This window comes from Dermacentor albipictus, chromosome 2 (genome assembly GCF_038994185.2).
Source record: "Dermacentor albipictus isolate Rhodes 1998 colony chromosome 2, USDA_Dalb.pri_finalv2, whole genome shotgun sequence".
NCBI lineage: Eukaryota > Metazoa > Arthropoda > Arachnida > Ixodida > Ixodidae > Dermacentor > Dermacentor albipictus.
Window position 1 is genome coordinate 165769363 of NC_091822.1, and position 22998 is coordinate 165792360.

Genomic DNA, 22998 nt, shown 5'->3' on the forward strand with positions numbered 1-22998 from the left:
ATATATTTCCACTGATTGCAATATTTATTACACTGTTATAACTCTTTCTAAGCCTATCGTTGATACAACGGCTTGACTGGCCAATATATCGTTTTCCACATTTTAACGGCACCTAATACACTATCTATTGCACGCAGTCAACAATACAGTTTTTAATAATAATAATAATAATAATATTTTTTTTATTCACTTCAATTCGTACAACATGTTCCAGCCTGCATAAGCGTTGCCGCTTGTGTGCCGAGCTGGGCAGCCAGGTTAAGCACATGAAACAACAGCGAGTAAATCATAGTTGAAAAGTAGGGAAAATAAAATCAACCAAATACTCAGCAACTGCTTGTGCGACATAAGAACAAACAAGCAAACAAACAAGAACCAGCAGAACATATGATAGCAAATCCACCGTGCACACTTTCGTACACGAAATGAAAACGTTAAGAACATGATCAACAGCAAATTACCTTATTCTATATTATCGTTCAGCCAAGGTCGAAGAAAATTCTTAAGGTCTTTTAAACCGGTAATATTCGGGAGGGTTCCTAATTTATTGAAGTAGTAAGGAACATAGTAGGTGCGGGTTCTTTTGTCATAAGTGGTGAAGATGCGGGGTATGACATACTTTTCTGATTGACGGAGAGGCCGTACTTTAATGTTGCAGGTTTTAAAGGAGCTGTGAAAGAAATGCTTGTATAATATGTCAAAGATAAATTGCTTGTGTACAGGAAGCATGTCAAAATATTCCATACTGTCTCTGGCTGACTTATCATGATAGTTGGTTCCATAGGAGAGATTGGTTGCAATCCTGTGCACAATGCGGCTTAATGTGTTTAATTTATATAAAGAAGCGGTTCCGTAAATTGTTATCCCGTATCGTAATATTGACTCTCCCAATCCCTTATATACCATTTTTCTAACCGATACATCACATATAGATCGTAGAGCATATATATAAACACACACTAGGCGTAGGCGTTTGGCTAACTCTGAAATATGAATATTCCACGACAGTGTTTCGTCAAATGTGATACCAAGGTATTTAAAATTGGATTTAAGTTCCAAAGGTGGGCATGAACAACACGTACAGTTTCTCTCATGAAGGTATATATTTGATAGTACTCTAACCACTTTATATGGGCTATGAAAACAAAGTAGGCAGGTTTTTGTATTATTAGTAAAAATCTGATTAGTGTTGAACCATTCTATCAAAAGATGCACATCCTGTTGCATCCTGTCGGAGGCCTCTTCATACGTTTCACTTGGTATCGCCAGGGCAGTATCATCCGCGTATAAAAAGAGTTGCGAGTTCAGTGGAAGACAGGTCATATCATTGACGTAGATATTAAATAACAAGGGTCCTAAAATTGATCCCTGAGGAACACCTGTCGAAACGTTCAAAATTGGGCTGTGTAATCCGCCTAGTTGGACGCATTGGGCTCGATCAGCAAAATAGCTTTTAAAGAACGACTTGTATGGACCTCTAAAACCAATACTGTCAAGTTTATCTATTAATAAATTGTGATTGATAGTATCAAAGGCTTTTTGCAAATCAATAAAAAGTGTAAGGACAATGTTATTGTTATCTATTTCTTTGCAGACTAGGTCATGAAAATCCTCTAGTAGGTTTACCGTACTTTTACCTTTGCGGAAACCATACTGGGCTGCATTTAGTAGATGGTACTTATCAAGAAATGATGTCATGCTAATATGTATAATTTTCTCTATGATACAAGCGAGGGATGACAAAATTGCGATTGGCCTATAATTATTATAATCCTTTTTGGAGCCTTTTTTATGCAATGGTCTTATTACGCTTACTTTCATGAACATGTGAATTTGCCCAGTTATTAACGTTTCGTTGATAATGAAAAGTAAAACAGTTTTAAGTATGTCAAAATGCACAATGAGATCTCTTATCCTAACACTATCATAGCCTGGGGATTTCGTTATTGGCATTGTTTTCAACACATCCCATAATTCCGGCTCAGTGACAGTAGGCATGTAAGCTGAATGAATGCTTGAAGCAACTGCAGTAACGTTCGCCATTTTGCTTCCCTGTCTACACAAGAAAGTAACAGATTCTACAAAGTGTTTATTGAACTCAGTGGCCAATTCTACCTTGGTTTTATCTGGAAAGGCCTGTTCTAAAGTATCATCAATGCTTTTCTTGGATGGTTTTCCTATGGTGGTTTGAACTAATTGCCAAGTTTTTTTTACGTCACTACTACATGCCGAGAATTGATTAAGCTGGTACTGTTTTTTTGCCAGTCGTATTTTTGCTGTAATCTTATTTCGCAGTTGCCTGAATTCTTCTCTTAGTGCAAAGTCATGAGGGTTCTCATTGCGCCTTCTTAAAAGTTTACTTTTGATGTAAGATAGCTCAATAATTTCCTTGTTTATCCAAGGACTTGCCTGATTTCGCCGCTTCATCCTCACCTTAGTTTTCGATTTATTGTAAATTGATTTTAGTTGTTCTACGAGCAGTTCGTAAGCATATAGGTGATTGTACTGCAACAGGGAAGTCCAGTCATACAACTTAATTAGTTTATCTACTTTTTCATTGTTAATTACAAGCCTTTCTGTAGATCTCTCCTGTGCCACCATTATACTATTTTTTAACAACGTAAGCGCAACAAAATAATGATCTGCAACTTTTTCTTTGATAATACAGCCGAATGTTTCCTGTTGCGCTACGGTTGTACTGATATGGCCAATACATGTCTGTGTGAATTTACTTCCTAGAAATTCTTCTCGCGTATAGCCCTGAATTTTATTCTCCAAGCCAAAACTGGCCAACAACGTTAAGTACTCACTTACACCTACCCTATTGGTCACCGAAATGCCAATGTTGAAGTCTCCTGCGAGAATCACACGTTTATTTACTCCATATTTTTTCAGGAATCTAGCGAGCTCCTCTAAAAAAACTGCAATATTCTTGCTAGGAGGTCTGTAAACCGCACAAACTAAAAATTCATCTTCATTGGTAGAAAGATAAAGCGCTATAACTTCCGCTTCATCAAATTCAACTTTTAAGCATTCACAAAACCAGCAATTTTTCACAAATACTAACACTCCTCCACCGCGTTTGCTCTCTCTGCACCAGGCAAACGATTGATAGTTCTGTATATTATAAAGAGAGCAATCAAACTCGCTTACATTTATCTCAGTAAATATTATGACCTCCAGAAAAGTTAAAACATTCTCCAAGTACATTTGTAACAAGTTCCAATTCTTGTGAAGACTTCTCACATTCACATGGATAAGATGAAAACTTGTACAAGATTCAACTGACATGAGTTCCCGGCGTATCTTCATCCACTCAGAAAATGAATGTACAATCTCAGTCATCACGTTATCTTGCGCAGATCCGCTTCGTTCTCAACAAGAATAACAGGGGCACCTTCAATTTTCTTAACAAATATACGACCATTTCGCACCCAAACATATTTGTAGTGTTTCTCAGTTGCTTGGCGCTTTGCCATCCATCGAAGCTTCTTGGCTAGATGTGTCAAATTTTCATTTATGTAAATGTTCTCATGTTTCAGCATGTTTCGCTTTGCAAGCCACTTTTCTCTTGTTTCTCTCTTGGTGAAACGGACTAGTATGGGAGCCTCAGCATCTGCTTTGCCTTTAATCCTGTGCACAACTTCGACTTCCTCATTCCTGGGAAGGGGTAGTTCGAGTCTCCCTGCAAGGGAATTTATAACTGCTCTCAAGTCTTCCCTCTCATGGCACTTGATCCCATGAATTTCCAAATTATTACGTCTTGAATAGGATTCCATCCTATTCACCTCCATTTCCAGTTGAGAAAGTCTAGTGTCTTTTGCTATCAGCTGAGCTTCCATGTCCGTAGCTTTTTTCTTCAGCTCTTTTACTTCTTGATTCTGGGTTTCAAGAGTTTTAAGCACTTCATCATATTTGGAAGAGATCAAATCGAGTGATTCTTCTATGCTCTGTATTGTTAGTGCTTGGTCCTCAAGTTTTCCATTGGTGGTATCATGTTTAGCCAGCTGCTCCTCCTGCTTTCTTTCGAGCTCATCAAAACGGCGTAGCATAGTGTCAAGCTTCGACATGACGTCAACCAAAGAAGGTTGCTCGCTGTCTGCCATTAACTTCTTACGCTGGGAGCCAGCCCCTTCTTCAGCGTTCGACAGTCGTGTTTTGTGGTTTGCACACGTGGGACATAACCAAATACGGATCGTTTCTACTGACATGCTTTTTAGGTTAGTCTTTGTGACGGCAGAGCATTTGCCGGCATGATAACGGTTATCACAATCGCTACAACGAAGGCACTGGCTATCAGGTGCAATAGCTTTCAGGCACGCGAGGCAATCATTGCTAGACATTGTGAACACAACTTTGTGCAGTCCGGCGGAGCAAAATTTATATTCAAACACTGAAGTAGTTAAGAAACGCTGCTCTCACCTACGTAAGCGAAGAAAGAGCGTTATGCCGCGCTCATGCACTCCGCCGGACTGCGCTGGTTCACAATCGGCGTTGGCTTTTTAAGCGTTGTTGCCCGGTGTCGCCCTCCTGGATTGGCTGCCACCACGATGACGCACTCGCGGTATGGACTGTGTAGCCATGGGCGCTTGCACAGAATCTTCTCCGGTATCACGTCGATAACAGCGCCGAAGATGGAAGCATCCGAAGCCGGGGAAGCGACAGTCAGGTCCCTTGGGTCTGGCGGTTCCTACGTAAGCGAAGAAAGAGCGTTATGCCGCGCTCATGCACTCCGCCGGACTGCGCCGGACTCCGCCGGACTCCGCCGGACACTTTGTGCGTGGTTATCCACGCTCGTTGAGTGCTGGTGTCGGAGTTGACCTTAGCACACAGGGCCAATTATCATGCGGGGCGCAGAAAAAATAAAAACATTGAGGCCTGCAGCCTGACCGATCCTTTTAAGATTGTGTGATATCTGGTGCGTGTAAGGCAGCACAACCACTTTGTCCGCCCTCCTGTGTTGCCCCGTTTCGGCTGGCGTCATTGCGCTTCCTTAGCAAACACCCGGCCACCAAAATTATCACGTGCCCAGGATATCCTGGTGACACAAGGTTACCGACCTGCCTGCAGAAGCTGTCCGATACCATGTGCGCACATGATTTGTTGATTGCATTCCGAAAACAATGCGACACAATACTGATTTTTACCAGTTTACTGTGCTCCGATGTGAACGGGAGCAGTGGATTTTTGTCTATAGGCTCGTATGACCAGCAGACTTGCCGAAGGCAGACGTGCCTTTGGCCAAAGAAGAGTTTCAATTCAAGAAATGTGATTCATTTTCCAGCGTCTCATGTGTTAATAGCAAGGGCTTCAAGCACTCGCGAAAAACAGCAACAGTCGTCTGCACATTCGAATCGTAGTCAACATGTTTACAATCTAAAAGCACCAAGCACCAAAGCGAAAGGTCTTGAGCGCGGATGAACCAACGAGAGAGGAGAGCAGCATTCTGTCATAATAAGCTAAGTACAGTTCACTTAAGAGTGGTGCTATGCAGGATCTTATACAGATCCCATTTGTTTGAATGAAAATATCCGCCTTCTTTATCCACAGGTAGGAGACACAATGAATTATTCCGAAGGTAAGCGACAGCTTTAGAAATTCTGAACTCACTACCCCGTTGTCTGGACTCTCTCCCACACGCGCTCTCAACGAACGTGTATGATCAAGCAAAAAAAGAAAAAAAAACGTTTTGTTGACTGTGTGTAAGGGATAGTGTATTCGGTGCCATTAAAATGTGGAAAACGATATATTGGCCAGTCAGGCCGTTGTATCAACGATAGGCTTAGAGAGCATAATAACAATGTAAAATACCTTGCAATCAATGTTCACTGCCAAGATTTGTGGAATGTCAACAAGTGCTATGCTACCATTATACAGGGTGCTTTTTCTCGGCTTTTTGAGGCACAGCTTGCCAACAATAACCAACAAAGGCAAGACGAATCTACGCACAATACAAAGTATTCAGGTTTAAGCGCCCCGGAACTGTCTAGGCCTGCCTCAGAGTGCATCAGCAGTGGCAACTATAGCAATCGCTGAAGACCACCTTGTCAAGACCCACATTGAAATTGAATTGCTCAGGACCCATATAAGGCATCTAACCTCTCTACCAGTGGACAGACCACGCACCTTTTTCAGCCAAATGATAACCGCACATGGTGAATCATTGCCTGCTTGTTTCACTCCTGCTGTGAGAACTTCCTCCATGGTGCCTCGCTCAGCCAAAAATCAATCTGACAATACCTGGAAAAGCTGATCTATCATCACCAACCTTTAAGCAACTCACGTTACTACTTTTGTACGAAAACTACCGTGACTCTACGCATGTCTACACTGATGGATCTGTCCTGCCAAACAGCTCCACTGCGGCAGTCGTGGTACCAACGAAAGTTACAACCATCAAATTTAAGACGACTCACTCGACAACATCGACGGCAGCAGAGCTTGCAGCGCTCCTTACAGCCCTTCATTACATCGGTGATGAACCGCCACACAAGTGGACGATCTTCTGCTATTCAAAGGCGGCGGTGCAATATCTACTGTCACCTTAACGACGCGAATCGCACGAACAGCTAGTATTTCAGATTACAGAGACGATGCGTCATATAAGTGACACAGGCCATGAAATAACTTTCGAATAGCTTCCAAGTCACTGCGGGATTATCGGCAAGGAACGGGCCGATCAAGCTGCCCGTTCAGCCCATACTGACGACTACCACGTACCGATACCATTTTCTAGAACTGACGCAACACGGAAGCTCCGCCGGCTTGTGAACCAATGAACAACGCCGTAATGGAATGAGCCACATTTCAGGAATTCTCGACTATACTCCCTTGACCCCACACTAAGCTTTCGAGTCCCATCAAAGCTTCGCCGTGGAGACGCCACGCTTTTGTATCGACTGTGGTTGGGCGTTGCTTTTACCAAAGCCTAAGCGTTCCGCATAGGAATAGCCGACACCGCAGCCTTTGACCACCGCATGTGGCCATGAAGAATCGATTGGCCATATTTCGTGTGACTGCCCTCAGAGGGAATCCCTTCGCCACGAACTCGACCAGCTGGGTGACCGACCGCTATCGAAAGAAGGAATTCTACACCATCGACAGGACCTGATGTCACAGAAGAAGGCCGTGCAAGCGCTACTGCGCTTCTTGCGATCTACCGGCCTTTGCGAACGTCTCTAACGGTAACGCCCTTCGCGTGTGTGTGTGTCTCTGTGTGTGCATTTTTTCTTAATCCTTTCCTATCTGTCCTCTTTCTAACGCCTATCTCCCAACCCCAGTGTAGGGTAGCAAACCGGAGACTAATATCCGGTTAACCTCCCTGCCTCTCCTATTAATCTCTCTCTCTCTCTCTCTCTTGCAATCAGTGGAAACCTAGCCTTTCATTTTCGGCAGTGTGGATATAAGCCTCTGTTGTCGCAGAGTGAAGCATTGCGTAAGCACCCTGATAAATGCACCTGGGAAATCTTAGAGGCTTTTGAGATTAACCGCTTAAATGTTGATTGCGTCAGCATCCCGTCTCTTAAGCTGTCCAAAAAAAGAAATCGATTTTCTGAAAATTGTATTGTAACAAGTATGTGCCGGACGCGAGGGGCTTCCCCTTTTCCTTCCTTCCCTTTTGACCAAGGTGTGCCTTCTTTTATTGTTGTTGTTGACACTGCTTTTATTTCTCTGCGTAAAAGGCCCAGCAAGATTATAAACACGCAGTTGTTAGTCAGCGCAGTGCGTGTGTGGTTCCTCCTTTGTGTCCCGTCTTGAAGCGCTGCTCTTTCTGTGCATTGAGCACACGTCAAAGAACCCGAGGTAGACAAAATGAATCAGGAGGCTCGCACAAGGGCTTGTCTCATAATCATTCTTTTTCAACAGTGTTGCAAAGGACAAGGACGAGACGAGTGCGCGTGCACAGCGCTGACCATACAGACACTGAGCTCACTAACAACTGCGTGTTTATTATCTCGTCTCGTCCTTGTCATTCGCGCTGTTGAACAAGAATGTTACACCAACTTGCCCAAGCTTCTACAGTGTCTCATAATCATATCGTGGTTTGGGTGTGTGAAATCGTAAAATTTAGCTTTAGTTCAATTAGTTTACTTCCTGCGTAGTTTTGGTGGCGTTAGTAGTTGGCGGTCACGACTGCTGGCATATCTTCACGTCGGCTGCCATTGTGACGCGTCAAATGTGGTGTCATGACGTCATTCCCTAGTTTTGTGGTGCCCTACTGACCACCCCATTGCACTTGCTGTACGCATCACTGTCCGTGCGCTTTCACCCTCGTTCGCTGCAGGTACGCAGAATGAGAAGGACCTGAGCGACAGCTCCGAAGACGAGTCGAAAGCAGTACGCGTCAACAGGAGGGTCATCTCCAGGAAGGCTCTCTACGACTCCAGTAAGTGATGGCCGTGGCTTCGCTATGTATTATAGATTTTAGCCCCTTCAGTCCCAAAATTATGAAGGGCTGCGGATTGAGTGTTTCAGTGTTACTTACGTATTTTTATTCTGAGGTGCTATAGACTACGCTGAAAAAGAAAGAAGCCAAGGTGGTAAGACTTGTTCACATTACGGAAAAAAGTCACCGATTAGAATTGAAATTACTTCTTTCGAAAATGTAATTCACAGCAGTTACCAATTACTGCCGCACAAATGTAATTGAGCAATTACTAAAAACAGTAATCGATTACTGTAATGTTACTTGCCTCCCGATATTTTAATAATGTGAACCGCATACAGAGGAGAGGGCCTGGGCCTTTCAATGCACCTTTTGCAGCATCTTTTGTTTATCTCGACTAAGAGCTGCTTTTCAAAATTTTCTTCGGTAATGGCTCCTCGTTTCTTGCGAGGACATCCGGCAGTGACAACCGGTTGCAGCAATGAAGACGATTACTCACAACCGTCTCAACCATCTCCCAACCATCCGCGGCGGTCGCTGGTGGCCTGGTCACGCAGCGTGGCGCAAAACCCGCGCCGCGAAACTCACGGACCGCTTGCGTTAAAAAGAGCACAGACAACCCTATCTCAGCGCCAAAAGATGACAATCAAATGTATGGTGCACTGTATCTGGCTTTTGAACGTCGCTGTTGGAAATTACAAATTAAACTTCAGCGTACTAGAAGGCAAAGCATGAGTGATATTGTAAACAAACCTTAGGAAGAAATCGAAAGGAAATTTTGTTTTGTAACTTGTTTGGGCAGTAATTAGCGTATGTAATGCATTCCCGTGAAAGGGGTTGGAGGCCAGAGACTGCGTTTTCTTATGTTTTGACTGGTTGCTCGGATAATCTCAATTTGTTCTCCCAACGCTGCCCGGATGTTCTCGTTTCGTTCTCGCCCCACTCTCGTCTTGCGTACCCGGATAACGGCTGTAGATTTTGGCTCAAGGTCTCCCGAAGGTCGCCAACAAAGGGAGCTTAAAGCATTTCGTGCTTAAAAAAAACCACGTGACCTTCTCCGAGAGAGCGGCGGGTGGAGAGGGGAATGAAGGTGATAAGTCGCTGACGTCACGCGGTGAATGCAGCGGTTGTGGCGACAATCGAGGACGCTCGCCCGGGGCCTAGCGGATTGCGCGGCAGGCCTCGGAAGTACGCTACGGTCGAGGATGCTTGCCATGCGAGAAACAATGTGTTACGTGCGAAGCGGCTGGAGCAAGATATTCGACCGCGAGTGCAGCTTTTCCCTGCTGAGAGGATGCAACGTAAAAATGCGCGGCTTGTGTTACGCATTCGTAACGCTTACTGGGGACAAGCATGCTGCCCCTTTAGGTCACGCATTAAATGCTGGCATCCGTCGTTGAGGAGGTCGACCTTAAGCGCCACACGTGTACTTCGCACTGCGGCTCGCTATGTCTTGCAAGAACTCTCACCCCTACGACCGTATACCTTAATGCATTGCCACGCGTGCAGCAGGCTTTCGCCTTCACTTGTAACAGGAATGTAACATGCTGCCGAACTTTTTTGCTACGTCTGTATAAAGTACGATCGTGCGTGTCTACGAGAGCTTCCTCTCCATGATGGAAGAAACAGAATGTAAGGCTGTGATCGGCGTTCAGCGTGTGGGACAGTATTAAAAAAAGTGAGCGTCAACTGGTTTCTTTCTTTCTTTCTTTCTTTCTTTCTTTCTTTCTTTCTTTCTTTCTTTCTTTCTTTCTTTCTTTCTTTCTTTCTTTCTTTCTTTCTTTCTTTCTTTCATTAACGGTGCCACGCCCGATTGGAGAAACCAACTTCCAATCCCGTTTTTCGGAGCGCGCTCTCGCCTGCTAAGTCTCGCATAGTCGGTACGCCGCGTCGCGTCTTCTCTCGCTTCGCACGCGCCCCTTCGACTTTAACTGTTTGATCTCGGCGGCTATATACCGCGCTCGCGCGACATTCAAATCAGCGACGCGCTCTCTCCCTCGAGAGTACAGCGCCTCCCCAGCCCCTGTCATTCGATAATGAACTCGTCAGGAGGTGGCGACGCGTTGCTGCGGCATCGACGCTCCTCGGTGCCGAGCTATGCTCGCTTAAATACCCGCTATAGCTGTAGGCGGCGCGCGCAACCCGAAGTTGGTAAAGCCCCTTGATGTTTGAAAGTAGCGACACTCTCCTCCTCACGGCGCTTTCCTCCTCGATTCTCCTCGCCCGCCGGCTGCGCACGGCACGCTATTCCTCCCTGGCTCCCGCGGACGGGCCGCAGGATTCTATGGAGGCGTGTTATTTTGGGCCAGTTGCGCGCCCCAGTGGGGTTGAAAATTTTGAGAAATGTTAATAACAGCATCTATAATGCTACAGGCAACATTTATGACGGGGTTGGTTTTTTCCTAAAGCCGTATGAACGGTGTATACCGATGTAAAGGGAGCTTTTGAGGCGAGTTTAAATTCCAGACAGTTTTTATGCCGCATGATGAGATGCTTTACTTTGTGCGTCTGATCTAGTATTGCTTGTGACACATCCCTTTGTGTGCGGCATATTAAGCAAAAGTCTTAGACCTCTGTTTCAAGGTCGTGTTGTCACCTACAGGAAATATCGCGTGACCGAAAGAAGGCGGGAAGCGAACCAAAGCATGTGCACCCGTGTATAAGACATGATTATTGATTAGCAAAGTTATGATTGATTAGTGATTGGATTAAGATTAATTCGGGTGTATTAAGGAGGGTTGAAGTCGATGAAAGTGGATTAGGGTGAATGATGGTGAATTAAGGTGCATTAGTAAATATAAAGGTGTATAAAGAAGGACTAGGCTGGATTAAGGTGGATGAAGGTGGATTAGGGTGAATTAGGAGGGATTAAGGTACATTAGAGGGGATTAAGGCCGATTAAGTTGGATGAAAGATGTCTTACCGCAGTAGGCTTTAGAAGGCTTTCACGCTCGCTTCTCTTGGGCGATAAATAAGAACACCTGGCACCCTTTTTTCTTGCCTGTGCGCGTATGTGCACCGCAGTTAATATATTCAGCATGCCTTAATTAGTCGCGAGTGCATCGACTGTCCATGCCTTTGTCTTCACAATGTGAAAGTTATAGCTTTTTTGCTGTGGTCTGTAAACTGAATAGGACGATTGCGGAATTTCAGTGTGAAAAAGCGGTGCCGGCAACCGCTCATTGACTACAGTAGTAGAAGCCGAGGAAGGGCATCTAATGAATATTCTTTAGGGGTCGCCGTCAAGGAAGCGTTAAGAAATACTCGGTATATCTATAGGAGAAGACATTCTATACCTTTAGGCAAGAGAAACGCCTTTGGATAACGTATTGTAATAGTTCACAACGAAATTTTGTTACATTATGTAGTAGCATATTTAAATTTGATTTGAATTAAGCATCACAAAACATTTATAGCAACGAAAATCAAACAGCATTGTCAGCAGAATGTTTTATTTTTATGTACACGCACTAACGTTGGTTGACAAGATACACGTAACCGAGAACATAAAATAGAATATTCGACAACAATAATAATAGTACTGAATATAATATTCAACATCAGAATCAATGCTAGTGTAGAATTATGAGAAAAAGAGACGCTCAAGAGAACACAGCAGTGGTAAGATATCATGAGAAGCCAACAAAGACGCGAAGGACAACATAGGGGAAATTACTAGTGCTTACCGATTGAATTAAACAAATGATAAATTAATGGCAATGAAAGTCAGCGAAAGCAAACTTTTTTCAGCTTCAGCTTTTTTTTTTCCCGAGTCTTTGTAATATGCGCGGCTCAAATTGGTCTTCAGTGAAATGTAGCTAGAACAATTAGAGAAGAGTTAGTCACTCAGGCAGGATGAGTAAAACGTCTTCATACATTTATAATAATACGTTACTGAGGGCAACCGCATTTTTATGCAACGTACAAATTGCCGCAACAAAAACGCTGGTGAGCAGGCCGGAAGAATTACTAGATGCATTACGATATGATTTGCTACGAGCAATGAGAGACGCCTCACCTCACAAACAACGCTGTTCTTTGTCGGAACAAAGTTCTTTCGGCCGATGTTATGCAGCCACTGCTTCTTGCGCAAGCCGTCACGCTTTCCTTGCGGTATCACAAAAACGGCATAACCATGCTCAGGCTTCTTGTTGCAGTTATATGCGCAACAGCAAGGCATAGCGCTAGCTTATACAGCAGGAAACACAGCTTTCAACGTTCGCTACGCCGAGCTAAAGCGCCGAGCCAGCCGTGCTGAGGAGGAAAATGGCGCGAACGAAAAAGAAAAACACAAGCAAAACTCAAGATCCGCGCGTTTCCAAGGGCAACGGCAGGGAGACCAATCGTCGTGCAGGAAAAGGGGGCAAAACTGGTTGCCGTGGGGGGGACGCGCAAGGGGCGAGGAGGAGGCGAGGAGGTCGCGCGGCGGCGGCAGAGTTCAAAGAGTGGCGGTACTTTCAAATTATCAAGGGACTTTAGAAGTTGGTTTAGTTGCCCCCCCCCCCCTCATTTGTTCGCTCCCGCCCCCCTTGCTAATTCTCCACCTCCACGGCAAGAGGTTCGCGACCCAATCCAAGAGCCTGTACTCTCTGTCTTCGGAAGTGCGTGCAGCGTGGACAAAGCTATATGGACCGCGTAAGCCGATCAGGATTGGGAACTTCCTGGGGGCTCGATCGTCCGCTGGTCCGTGGCTAATCCTCCCGAGCACGGTGTATCGATCGCGCGGAAGGATCAACGACGGATTAGCGGCGCACAATGGGGCATTGTAAGATACCATTGTTGTTCTTGCTGCTGACGCAGCGCACATGGGCAAACTCGGAAGCAGAAAGCGGTTTGTCCGTGTGTCTGCTGTAATCAGCGTGACCTCTGGTGATTTCTTGTTCCTCGCCTTTTACCTATTTGTCAACTGTTATACGTTTTCAAATAAAAATTATAGATATTTATTAAAGCAACCTAGGAACAGCCGTCAAGCCTTCCTTCTGGCGCACAGTTATGATGCTATTGTACAGTGGATGGAAAATGGCTATGACAGATATGACACATATTTCAACATAGAACAAGAGATAGAAGAATAAAATCAAGAAAGGTTTGACGCTGCAGGCACTCATCTTTCGAGACGCATGTTAGAAGGCAAGTTGCCCGTTTACGATGTTGCTGTCTGTAAATATATGTTCACTGGCTTGCGTCATTTAATTGACTGCCGAGTAAGTTCAGTAATAAAGAAAAATGGATAGCCCATCTTTTTCAAAAGATAATGTGTCTGGAAGTGCGCTGCGTCTCCGACAACAGTGGTCAGACAACTATAACCTATCCGTACATATCTGCTTAACACTGGACCGAACCTTTACCTGATCCCCGTTCCGCATTGGTCGACGCGATCCGCTGCAGCTTTTCGACAGCACTGCACGCATTTGTGGGAAGCGAGAGCATGTCGAGAATTAAGCCGGCTTTAGGTGACTTCACGACCTATTTTCAGCCGCAGGGGAAGTCGGCACGGGATCTCTAGCTGGAGAACGTCTGGCGGCGTCAGAAGACTTGCCGAGTGCCCCGGCCGTAAGAGGATTAAGTTCGCCGACACGTATATGCGGCCGAGGCCGCCTCCTGGCGCACTAAGTGGACCTCGCCGGGAACTTTTAAAGAAGGGTCCCGGACGACATGAGAGCCGGAGAGAACGGGTGGAGCGGTTCGCCCAATGCGCGCTTACACGTGGGAAACGCTGCCGCGCAGACGTAACGACACGTGGCTAATTAATCATTTTTTTGTCTGCTAAAGCATCCGATGCAGTAAGCCCGAGGAGCCAATCGCCATGTTGTGCGGGCGCGCCATGAAAATTGATGAATGCGTGTGATCCGTGCTGTCGTTGATGCTAAGGCGTAGACTTGGTCGTCACCGTGTGCGCGTTGATGCGCGTTGGCGATGTAAGTAGCCTAAAACTAACGTGCTGGTGGTATAAGCTGGGTGCGATTAATGCTGCTGTGGCTGTCCCGAATGTAATTCCAACCGCGTGAAGCCGCCAGACAACGAAGACAAGGAACACGTATAGGGGAAGTAGGCTTTCCTAATCCTGTCATGGGACCTATTCGCCTGCCTCCGTCAAATGGGGTTTTCGTTACCTTAACACCCCTTCTGTTCCTTTAATTCGACCGCCGGTGATTACAGCATTACGTGAGTATCGATTTCGACCGACTGCAGTCTGGCACGTGTCGTTTTCCAGTTCGCTCGGAGTGCTATAGGCTCGACGTACATCTTTGGTTTGTTCGCACATGTGCACTTACTGCTGTTTACCGGGCACTGGACACGTACGCGTGACAAGCAGTACTGATGACGCCAGCTCGCAACATTGAGTTCAGCCAAAGCGTACAAAACCATTATTGAAATTGCATGCTGTGCACTACTCGGTCGCTTGTGTCTAAATGGTTCGATAACAGCATAGTCCATAATGCACAGTGACTTTCTTTCTTTCCTTCGATAATAACATTTCAAAAATTATTCTTACGCTTTCCGGTTGGACAACCTGTCACAAGTTGTCACTACCAGCTCTACTGTTGTCGTCTGAATATCCGGTGTTCCGGTGATCCATGAACTTCTGAGCGTATTCGGTTCGGCTAAAATTTTCTTTCAGCGAACAATTACATTTTTATCAACTACTTCTTTAATAACTTTACTCATTTATACTAGATAAGAGAATTTTAGATGATCCTTGTACGTTTTATTCAATACAGAATACTGAATCATTCGGGATGTGAGTGGCAGTAATGGCGCTGATAACGACATCTTGCAACTCTTTGTTCAGAATCAATGCGTTCGAAACGTTTTTGTATTGGAGTGGCTGCTCTCGCCAGAGGAAAAAGAAACGGAATCGTTGATGGTTACGTGGCTACCACGCGTTGCATCGGCAGCTGGGGAGAACGGGATTAATCGCTGAAATAATAACTATTCGTTCTCTGTCGGTTGCGCCACGAGATGACGCCACCAACGCGGCTGCTCACTTCTACGTCACCGGTATACACCGAATTTTGTGAAGTGTTCCTCTTTCTCTACTCACTTGTGGATGCCGTCGCAGCGGACAGCGACTCGTCGGCCAGTCCACGGATGGGCAGCGGGTTCCCGCTGTCGCCTGACCAGAGCTCGGAGCGGCTCAAGCCCGAGGGCCCTGCGGACTCTGCTGGCACAGAACATGCGTCCGACCGTGAGTCAGCAGCTTTGATCATCCAAAGCAGGGGACGGATGAACGCTAGTGGCCTCGGCGAGGACAAACATGTTCGATTGCAACGAGAATAACTTTTGTTTGTAGGAAGACAGAAAGCTCGGGCCTTGAGATAATGCGCTTTATCTTGTTGCTTTGCTCTAGGGAAAGGGGGAGAGAGAACAAAAAAGAGATAGAGGGTGATGATGGGAAGAAGAAGGGTGCGATAGGAGCGTTTAAGCCCCTCAGATTCATTGAGATTGCAGTCGTTGGGGCAGGTATTCGGAAGCCATGGCAGGCCAGGATCTCTATGGCCAGGGTCCAGGCTCTCTTCTATTTGTCGTTCCTGACTGCCAAAGACGCCGCGCACGTCAACGCTCATCAGTCGAATACAGTGCCTCGGGCAGTCCTGTGCATTCTGGAGCCGTGAATCGAAGATACCAGCTATAGCACGTGGGGAAAACGTTGCTTAAACCCCAAAGAAGACGCTTTTTATAAAATGGCGGTATGTCCGCTATGGAGAGTCCGTTGCTGTCGCAGTAAATGTGTTCAGAAACGAGAAAAAAATTGGTGAAGGCTATTGATTTTTAAAAATTATTCTGTCACCCTCGTTCACTTTCTTGCTAACTGCATGTGTGTGCAGTGTCACCGAGTCGCAACTCGCCGACACCCAGCGTGCGCTCTTACCACTCGGACATGGCACCATGGAGGCAACGGCAACTGCAGAGGGAGAAGGAGGCCGCTGCGGCCGCCGCGGCCGAAGACGAGGACAGCGAAGACGCGGCCAGCACGCACCGCTGCTCGCCTTATCTCGTCGAGGTGAGAAAGACAGTGGGAATGGCACGCCGCGCTCGCTGACTGACTGACTGACTGACTGACTGACTGACTGCACTCACTCACTCACTCACTCACTCACTCACTCACTCACTCACTCACTCACTCACTCACTCACTCACTCACTCACTCACTCACTCACTCACTCACTCACTCACTCACTCACTCACTCACTCACTCACTCACTCACTCACTCACTCACTCACTCACTCACTCACTCACTCACTCACTCATTTATCCGCTCACTCGCTCACCCATTTATTCATTCACCCGCTCACCGCTCACTCACTTTACTCTCACTATCTCGTACTCTCATTCACTCAATCTTGGTATGTCAAGATGCTTATTGTTACTAAGCTCATTCACACGTCAGAAATTAGTGATTACTCTTTTCTTTACAGTTACCCCATCTTTGTAAACATAGGGGGTCCGGCCCCTTGTCATTCCTTTATTCTACCCTGTGGGATCTACTGCTTTAGTGTTTCTATCACGTATAGGTAACCTCATCACACTTTTCGAATTAAACTTGACACCACATGACGCCGTATGGCGCGCGCCCGCTTCTTTTTCTATCGCCGCTACGCAGGACCGATCGGCCGACAGCCTGGGCAGCATCGGCGGCACGGGCCGCTACGTGAGCGCCCACCCGCCGCGATCGTCGCGCCGCGAGCTGCTCGACGTGGAAGGCGACGACGCGAGCAGCAACGGCAGCCGCGCCGACTCAAGTAAGCCCAAGAGCAAGAGTTTCATCCGCAGGCTCAGGCTCACCACCAGGTAGTAGCGAGCGAACGTGTGCGCGTACGCGAAGTGACTTTTCTCGGCTCCCCACCACACGCTACAACAGCGGCGACTGTAAAGCATTGTTGTGAATGGAGTGCAACGTTGAGTGTGTTTGCAAAAGGCGGGTTCCTCTCGAACGACGGGTTCTGGCAGCGCGACACAAGAGGCCTTGGCTGTGGAATGACACATTCGTTTCGAGCGGGCAGTTATAACTGTGTAGTTAGTGCGCTGATCGACCTGATCTCCGGTGTTCATTTTTGAAGACAAGGTCTTCTTAGCTGACTTCGTGAGGTTTGTAGTATCTGGGATCTGGGTATCTTTTAACCACTTCCAGAAAAAAGAAAACCTCACTTTTGCGCCTCGGGACTGTGCTAGCAAGTCGCAAGAGGTATCAAACTAGAGGTTTCAGTGAGACAGGAAGCAATAATTATTCGCACAGTAGGTAAAATTAGCGATAAGGGTTTAAAAAGCGCCATACTGTAGAACATTAAGTGTATTGCAATGTACCCCTGTAAAGGGTGCACCGCCGTATGTACATGCATGTTGGGGCAAAGCTGCCGCACGGCCCGCATTAGGGATCGATTTAGCTTGGAATAAGCAGGACTCGCGCTAGACAATGGCTTCCGGAAGCCCGCTTCGGCGGTGCCTACAAGAAACGAGATTTAGTCGCAGAATAGGTAAAATTAGTGGTACGGGCGTAATTAGCGCCAATATATTCAAAAAGTAAACACATTGCACTATAGACTACGGTATCTCTGGCATTAGTGGGGATAGCTATAGGCCTTGTTGGTACGGCATATCTTATTTTGTTGTAGCGAAAGCTGAATGACAGACAAGAACAACAGAAAGGCACCTTTTACACACACAGTGCTGTGTGCGTCAAATGTGCCTTTCTGTTGTCCTTGTCGTTCAGCTTGCTCTACAACGAAATAAGCTCTGACACCGGCCTACCTGGCCTCTTGGCCAAAAGGAAAAAAAAAGGAAGAAAGGGGTCAAGCAAGTGTTGATGCTAAAGGAAACAAGGTGGACGGTTGCTTGCTTAACATGTTTATTTTTCTATTTGGATTCGATAATCCCTTGGTATTGACCATATTGATCACAAGGAAATGATGTGGGTTGCAAGAATTAGTGATCAAAGTGGCTCAGGCATGCACATAGATATACGCTTTCGAAGAATGTTTCTTGGATAACAAAGTCAACGTAACTGGGCGTAATATACGATTCAAGTAAGATATGAAATGAGTGAATCATTAACACGGAAAAATAGAGATAATAGAAGATATAGTCAACATTTAATCATCGAATCATTTGAACCGCCATGTACGTCGACCTCGTATTCTTTGGCGTCAACACATGCTTGAACCATTTTTTTTCCTTTGGCTGTATAGCTTGAAGGAGAAATATGACATGGCGACTCGTCTTTACAGCCACAGCTACGACTCGTTAAACAGGCGCAGTGAGACGCAGGGATCAGGAAACACAGCGGCCGTAGGAGCATTCGCTCTCAGACAAGATGCTGGACCTGGGTTTCAGATGGACACAAATGCGAAGAATGCATCGTTGACTGCGAAGAGATTCCGTTGTCATCGCGTCAGCCAGTTTCAGTAATCTTCCGCGCCTGTTGGTGGGCAGCGAGGTGTAAATGTGCGCAAGCAATGTGCGGTGCCAATCGCCGGTCCTATATGGCTAAAGAAATGCAGAGATATATGCGCGTGACGGAGCAGAATTTATCATCCCGCGTACAGGCAAGGCTTCGCACCAGTGTCGACAGGCCTCCGCAGATGTTGGCAAACGTTGCTCGTTGAAGCATACAGGAGAGAAGAAAAAGAAGTGACTCTCTATCTTTGCTTCTTGTCGCGAAACTTAGCGCGTCATCGCTTACGGTAGAGAGAAGCAGCACATACGCACCGGTGGTCTTTTGCATTGGCTGCAGTTAGAGCTGCCCGCGCATACGTGAAGTAAGAAGGCGCTTGGAGCTCGATTTTGAAAGCGTAACTTCAGCTGACAGTCCTAGGTATTATCGAAAAAAGAAAACAGAGAAAGATAACTGCAAAAGACGACTGCAAGAAGTTACACTTACTGCAGACCTGAGAAATTATTGAGAAAAATAACCCCAGCCGACCTCCTTGCCCATAGTCAGCTCAGCGCCTGCTTTTCTGTAGGTTAGCCTAGTACCCTCACGTAGCCAAACACGCGGGTACTTCGGAGGCTACGTCATTTCCTTCAAACACCAATGTCACGTGGCTTCCAGCGTTTTACATGACATAGAGTGTCTGCGATGACTTCGACAACAGAGAAAAAAAAACGAAAGGAGCGACAGCGCTTGCCTTAGGAACCCTCCGATGCAAACTTTGTAAACAATGACACCTCTGCTTTTCTGTGCGGCGACTTGTGAACTCGCGGCTGACACTTTCGCAGACTTTTCATGGCCGTCAGGATACGGCAGTATTCGCGCACTATATCATAGTTCAGTGGGCAGGTTTTACCGACGTGTTTTACTCGTTTCGTGTCAGGATGTTCGAAAGCACTCCTGAAAAGAGGCATATGCAGGGGCCTTGTGCTTGTGTCACATCTGACGAACGTGTTTGTCGCAGTGACGTATGCAAAATTTGTCGTCGTTGTTTGACGTGTAAAAGCACTACGTTTGTAGTATCAACCTCATGACGTGACGCACTGAATTGTACTCGCACATTTTTGTTCGCTTGGTAGAAAGTGATCGCCATCTAGTCATGAGCGTGATTTGTGTCGGAGCGCAAGGAAGAAATCGCTGCTTTTTCTTAAGAGAGCAACTTCACTCTTCCACACCAAGGTACATGACCTGCGGAAATGTCTATGAGAAAAGGTGTCCCATAAAAATGCAATTTAATATGACTCGCATGGCTGCTTCTTGTCGCGTTATGTATTTCTGTGATTGTATGGGCACGTGAGAAGCATTCTGCGCAGTCATCGTACCGGCCTCACGGGATTCTTTCCCGACGTTTTCCCGACAAAACGCGGAGTAGTTTTGATGTCCGCTTGCTCTTTAAGTGGACTGAAGGAACATGTTGAGGAAATTTGAAAGTGAAGCTTACGGTTTTTCTGTCACTGTATTAATAGCGAAATAAATTTAGCCTCTCGATGCTCCAGGCCGCTTAGAAATGTGCTGCTAAACTGATACTTGATATATTAGTAGTTCACGAAAATCGAAGGCATGGTTCTTGCACGTAAAAAAAAGGAACCCACACTTCGTAAGTATGCGAAGGTTGGGAAACGAGTACAATAGGTTTTAATTTTAAGCTACATTTGGTCTCGAAATGCCGGACCTCGCGTCATCGACCTCACTGTAACGCCATGACAAATAACAAAATTTGCTGATCTCGTGTAGCAGTAAATCTAGTTATGATGGCGTGGCAAATAAAAATAATTAAACATGATGTGCGCATTTCTTCTGGCTGCACTTGCGTGTGGCAACTGCTGTGATTGCAGCAACGGTGTATCATGACGTCAGTTTCTCATGACGTCAGTTTCCCGTGACGTCACGACTGGGCGTTAAGGGAGGGCCTCGGTGCGATGGACTCTGGCGCAAAATGCTTCGCCGTGCGTATCGTTTGCTATGGACTCGTGGAAAGCTGTCTCATATGGCGCTACAGGCATGACGCTGTGCCGAGCCTCTTGTATTTTTTGCTTTCGTTCGATGCCTGTTGCACGTTTACGATGCATTAAAGAGCTCTGCTGTGCCTCGTTATTTTGCTGGGTTATGTTAGCTGCTTGTTGCTTTGACGAGATTGCTGCCTCCTGGAAGCATTGCATGATCTTACTCGTCCAGTAGCGGTCCCACAGTTGTGCATTTGTATTGTCTTTTTCTGTTGTTGTTGAATACTTGTTGATCGTTACAAGCAAAGAAGAGAAATTTTGTGATGACTCTTGAAATTTTGTTATATACCAAATTGAACGTGTCCCTACTTTAAATTGCCATCGAGGTGCCTTTTAATGTAATGTTGGATTTAGTAGCATGTACTCAGAGGTTTTCTTCCTTGTGTTCTAGCGACTGCAATTTCGTAATTTAGTCAAATTTTGAGTGCTGTGCTGGACTATAGTAAGACAAAGTAGCGAACAAATAGCTACGCTGCTTCCATATGCTTTCTGTACTCATTGATCATGCGACAAAGAACGTATTGAGAACTTTCCGAAATAAAAGAAAAAGATGAGTACCAACACGAGCTGACAATATGAGACCAAGCGAAAATTCTCCTCTTCGTTAACATCAGCATTTCACGATGTTTGAGGCGTTAGGTCTCCCGTCAGCACCGTCATGATCGCGCTCAGTTTAGTTGATAGTTGATACAAGTCTTGTTCATTATTTAGTGTCGACTTCCAAATTAAATTACCGTGGAGCAATATAAGGAAGCAAATTTAGTTTTTTAGCAACAATTATTCCTCAGACTCCAGGATTCTATCCTGACGACTGAATGTCTACTCAATAGCTTTTCCATCAGATATACAGTCTTGTGGAACACTTTTGCGTTTTGCACAGATTATGAGCCACTGTGGCCCATGTAATACATATTTGACTGTACCGCTCCATATTGCGCATGGAGCTACATTCGTAGCTGTGTAATACGCCTTAAGTTATAGCGGACGAATGCTTGAGTTTCTTGGCTATGATTATGTTAAAGTACAACAACAAATCAGAACTTCAACAACGGCTTTTTCTGGCGTTGTCGGCAACGGACAATCACAAGATTTGTAAAGAAGTTTGCGAAAGAGATGCTAACAGAAGGCGAGATCCAGTATGCGAAAAAGCAGCGATTAAAACTAACATTGACTTGAGATATACTGTGGTTATTTTGCTGGGACTGGGTGTCGGAATTCTTTGCAACATCTATTTTCAGCACAGAAAGACAAGAGACCTTATTAACCTATGCAGTGACGTTACGTGGTTCCTGAGTGCTCGGTAAATTTCGTAACACTGACTGCAAATCGCTGTAATCATTGAAAGGACAACATAGGCGTAATTAACCACACATATCTTGTGAACGCAACCCACACATCATATCATTCAACCGAAAGACCGCTCTTCTATGTAATGCACAACTAGACTAGATTGATGACTTGTCTAAATATCTTGTCTAGATATCTTGTCTAAATAACAGTCATTGCTAGTCTCACATACGCTGAATATGTAAATTACTTACGCCAAGGGCATAGTACGGCGCGGCTCATTATATTACCGTGTTTGCCTTCCTTTGAACCTGCATTTGTTCAGCCTGAATGTAATGCACTGTGAGAACTTGAACTTTATTTATCAAGGTATAGGCTTGCTCAGGGTATGCTGAGCTTGTTACGGGGGAAGCTCAAGGCAAAGCGCATAGCTGTTTGACAGACAATACGATGCTATCGTTCTTGTCTGTGTGGTGACAGATGTGATGACTTGCGTGAAGAAAGCTAGCCCTTGTACGCACAACTAGTAACTTCAATTACACAATTCAGTCGTTCGCGTAAATGAGAACTATGCCACTTGTACAGAGATCTGTCCCTGCGCCTCATGGAAGACGTGGTTGTAGTTTGCCTTTAGCTAAAGACGTGGTTAATATGTAGCACATTAACTAAGCCCTGAGCATCCTTCATGTTTAGGTAGCGTTCCTCCAATGCACATAGTCGTTCCTTCGCATCTAAGATATTGCGTTGATTTCCGACTCTCCAGTTGGAACTGGCGTTGTGCCACTTTCAAGAGGTTAAATCCGTTGTCAGAAAGCAGTATTACATCCCCGTAACGTCGCATACGTCGGAGTTTGAGCACTTAGCTTTTTAGTGCTACGACAGCGTTTCCTTA

General features: G+C 45.6%; 1 protein-coding gene across 1 annotated transcript in view; it reads left to right on the top strand.

The window, feature by feature from the left end:
- Positions 1 to 22998, top strand: part of LOC135910608 (rabphilin-3A-like) — a 135477-nt gene that overhangs the window by 80874 nt on the left and 31605 nt on the right. The window contains exons 9-12 of the mRNA XM_070533346.1: positions 8285 to 8386; positions 15450 to 15575; positions 16216 to 16391; positions 16993 to 17180. Coding sequence (XP_070389447.1) covers positions 8285 to 8386; positions 15450 to 15575; positions 16216 to 16391; positions 16993 to 17180 — 592 coding nt within the window. The remainder of the gene's footprint in view (positions 1 to 8284; positions 8387 to 15449; positions 15576 to 16215; positions 16392 to 16992; positions 17181 to 22998) is intronic.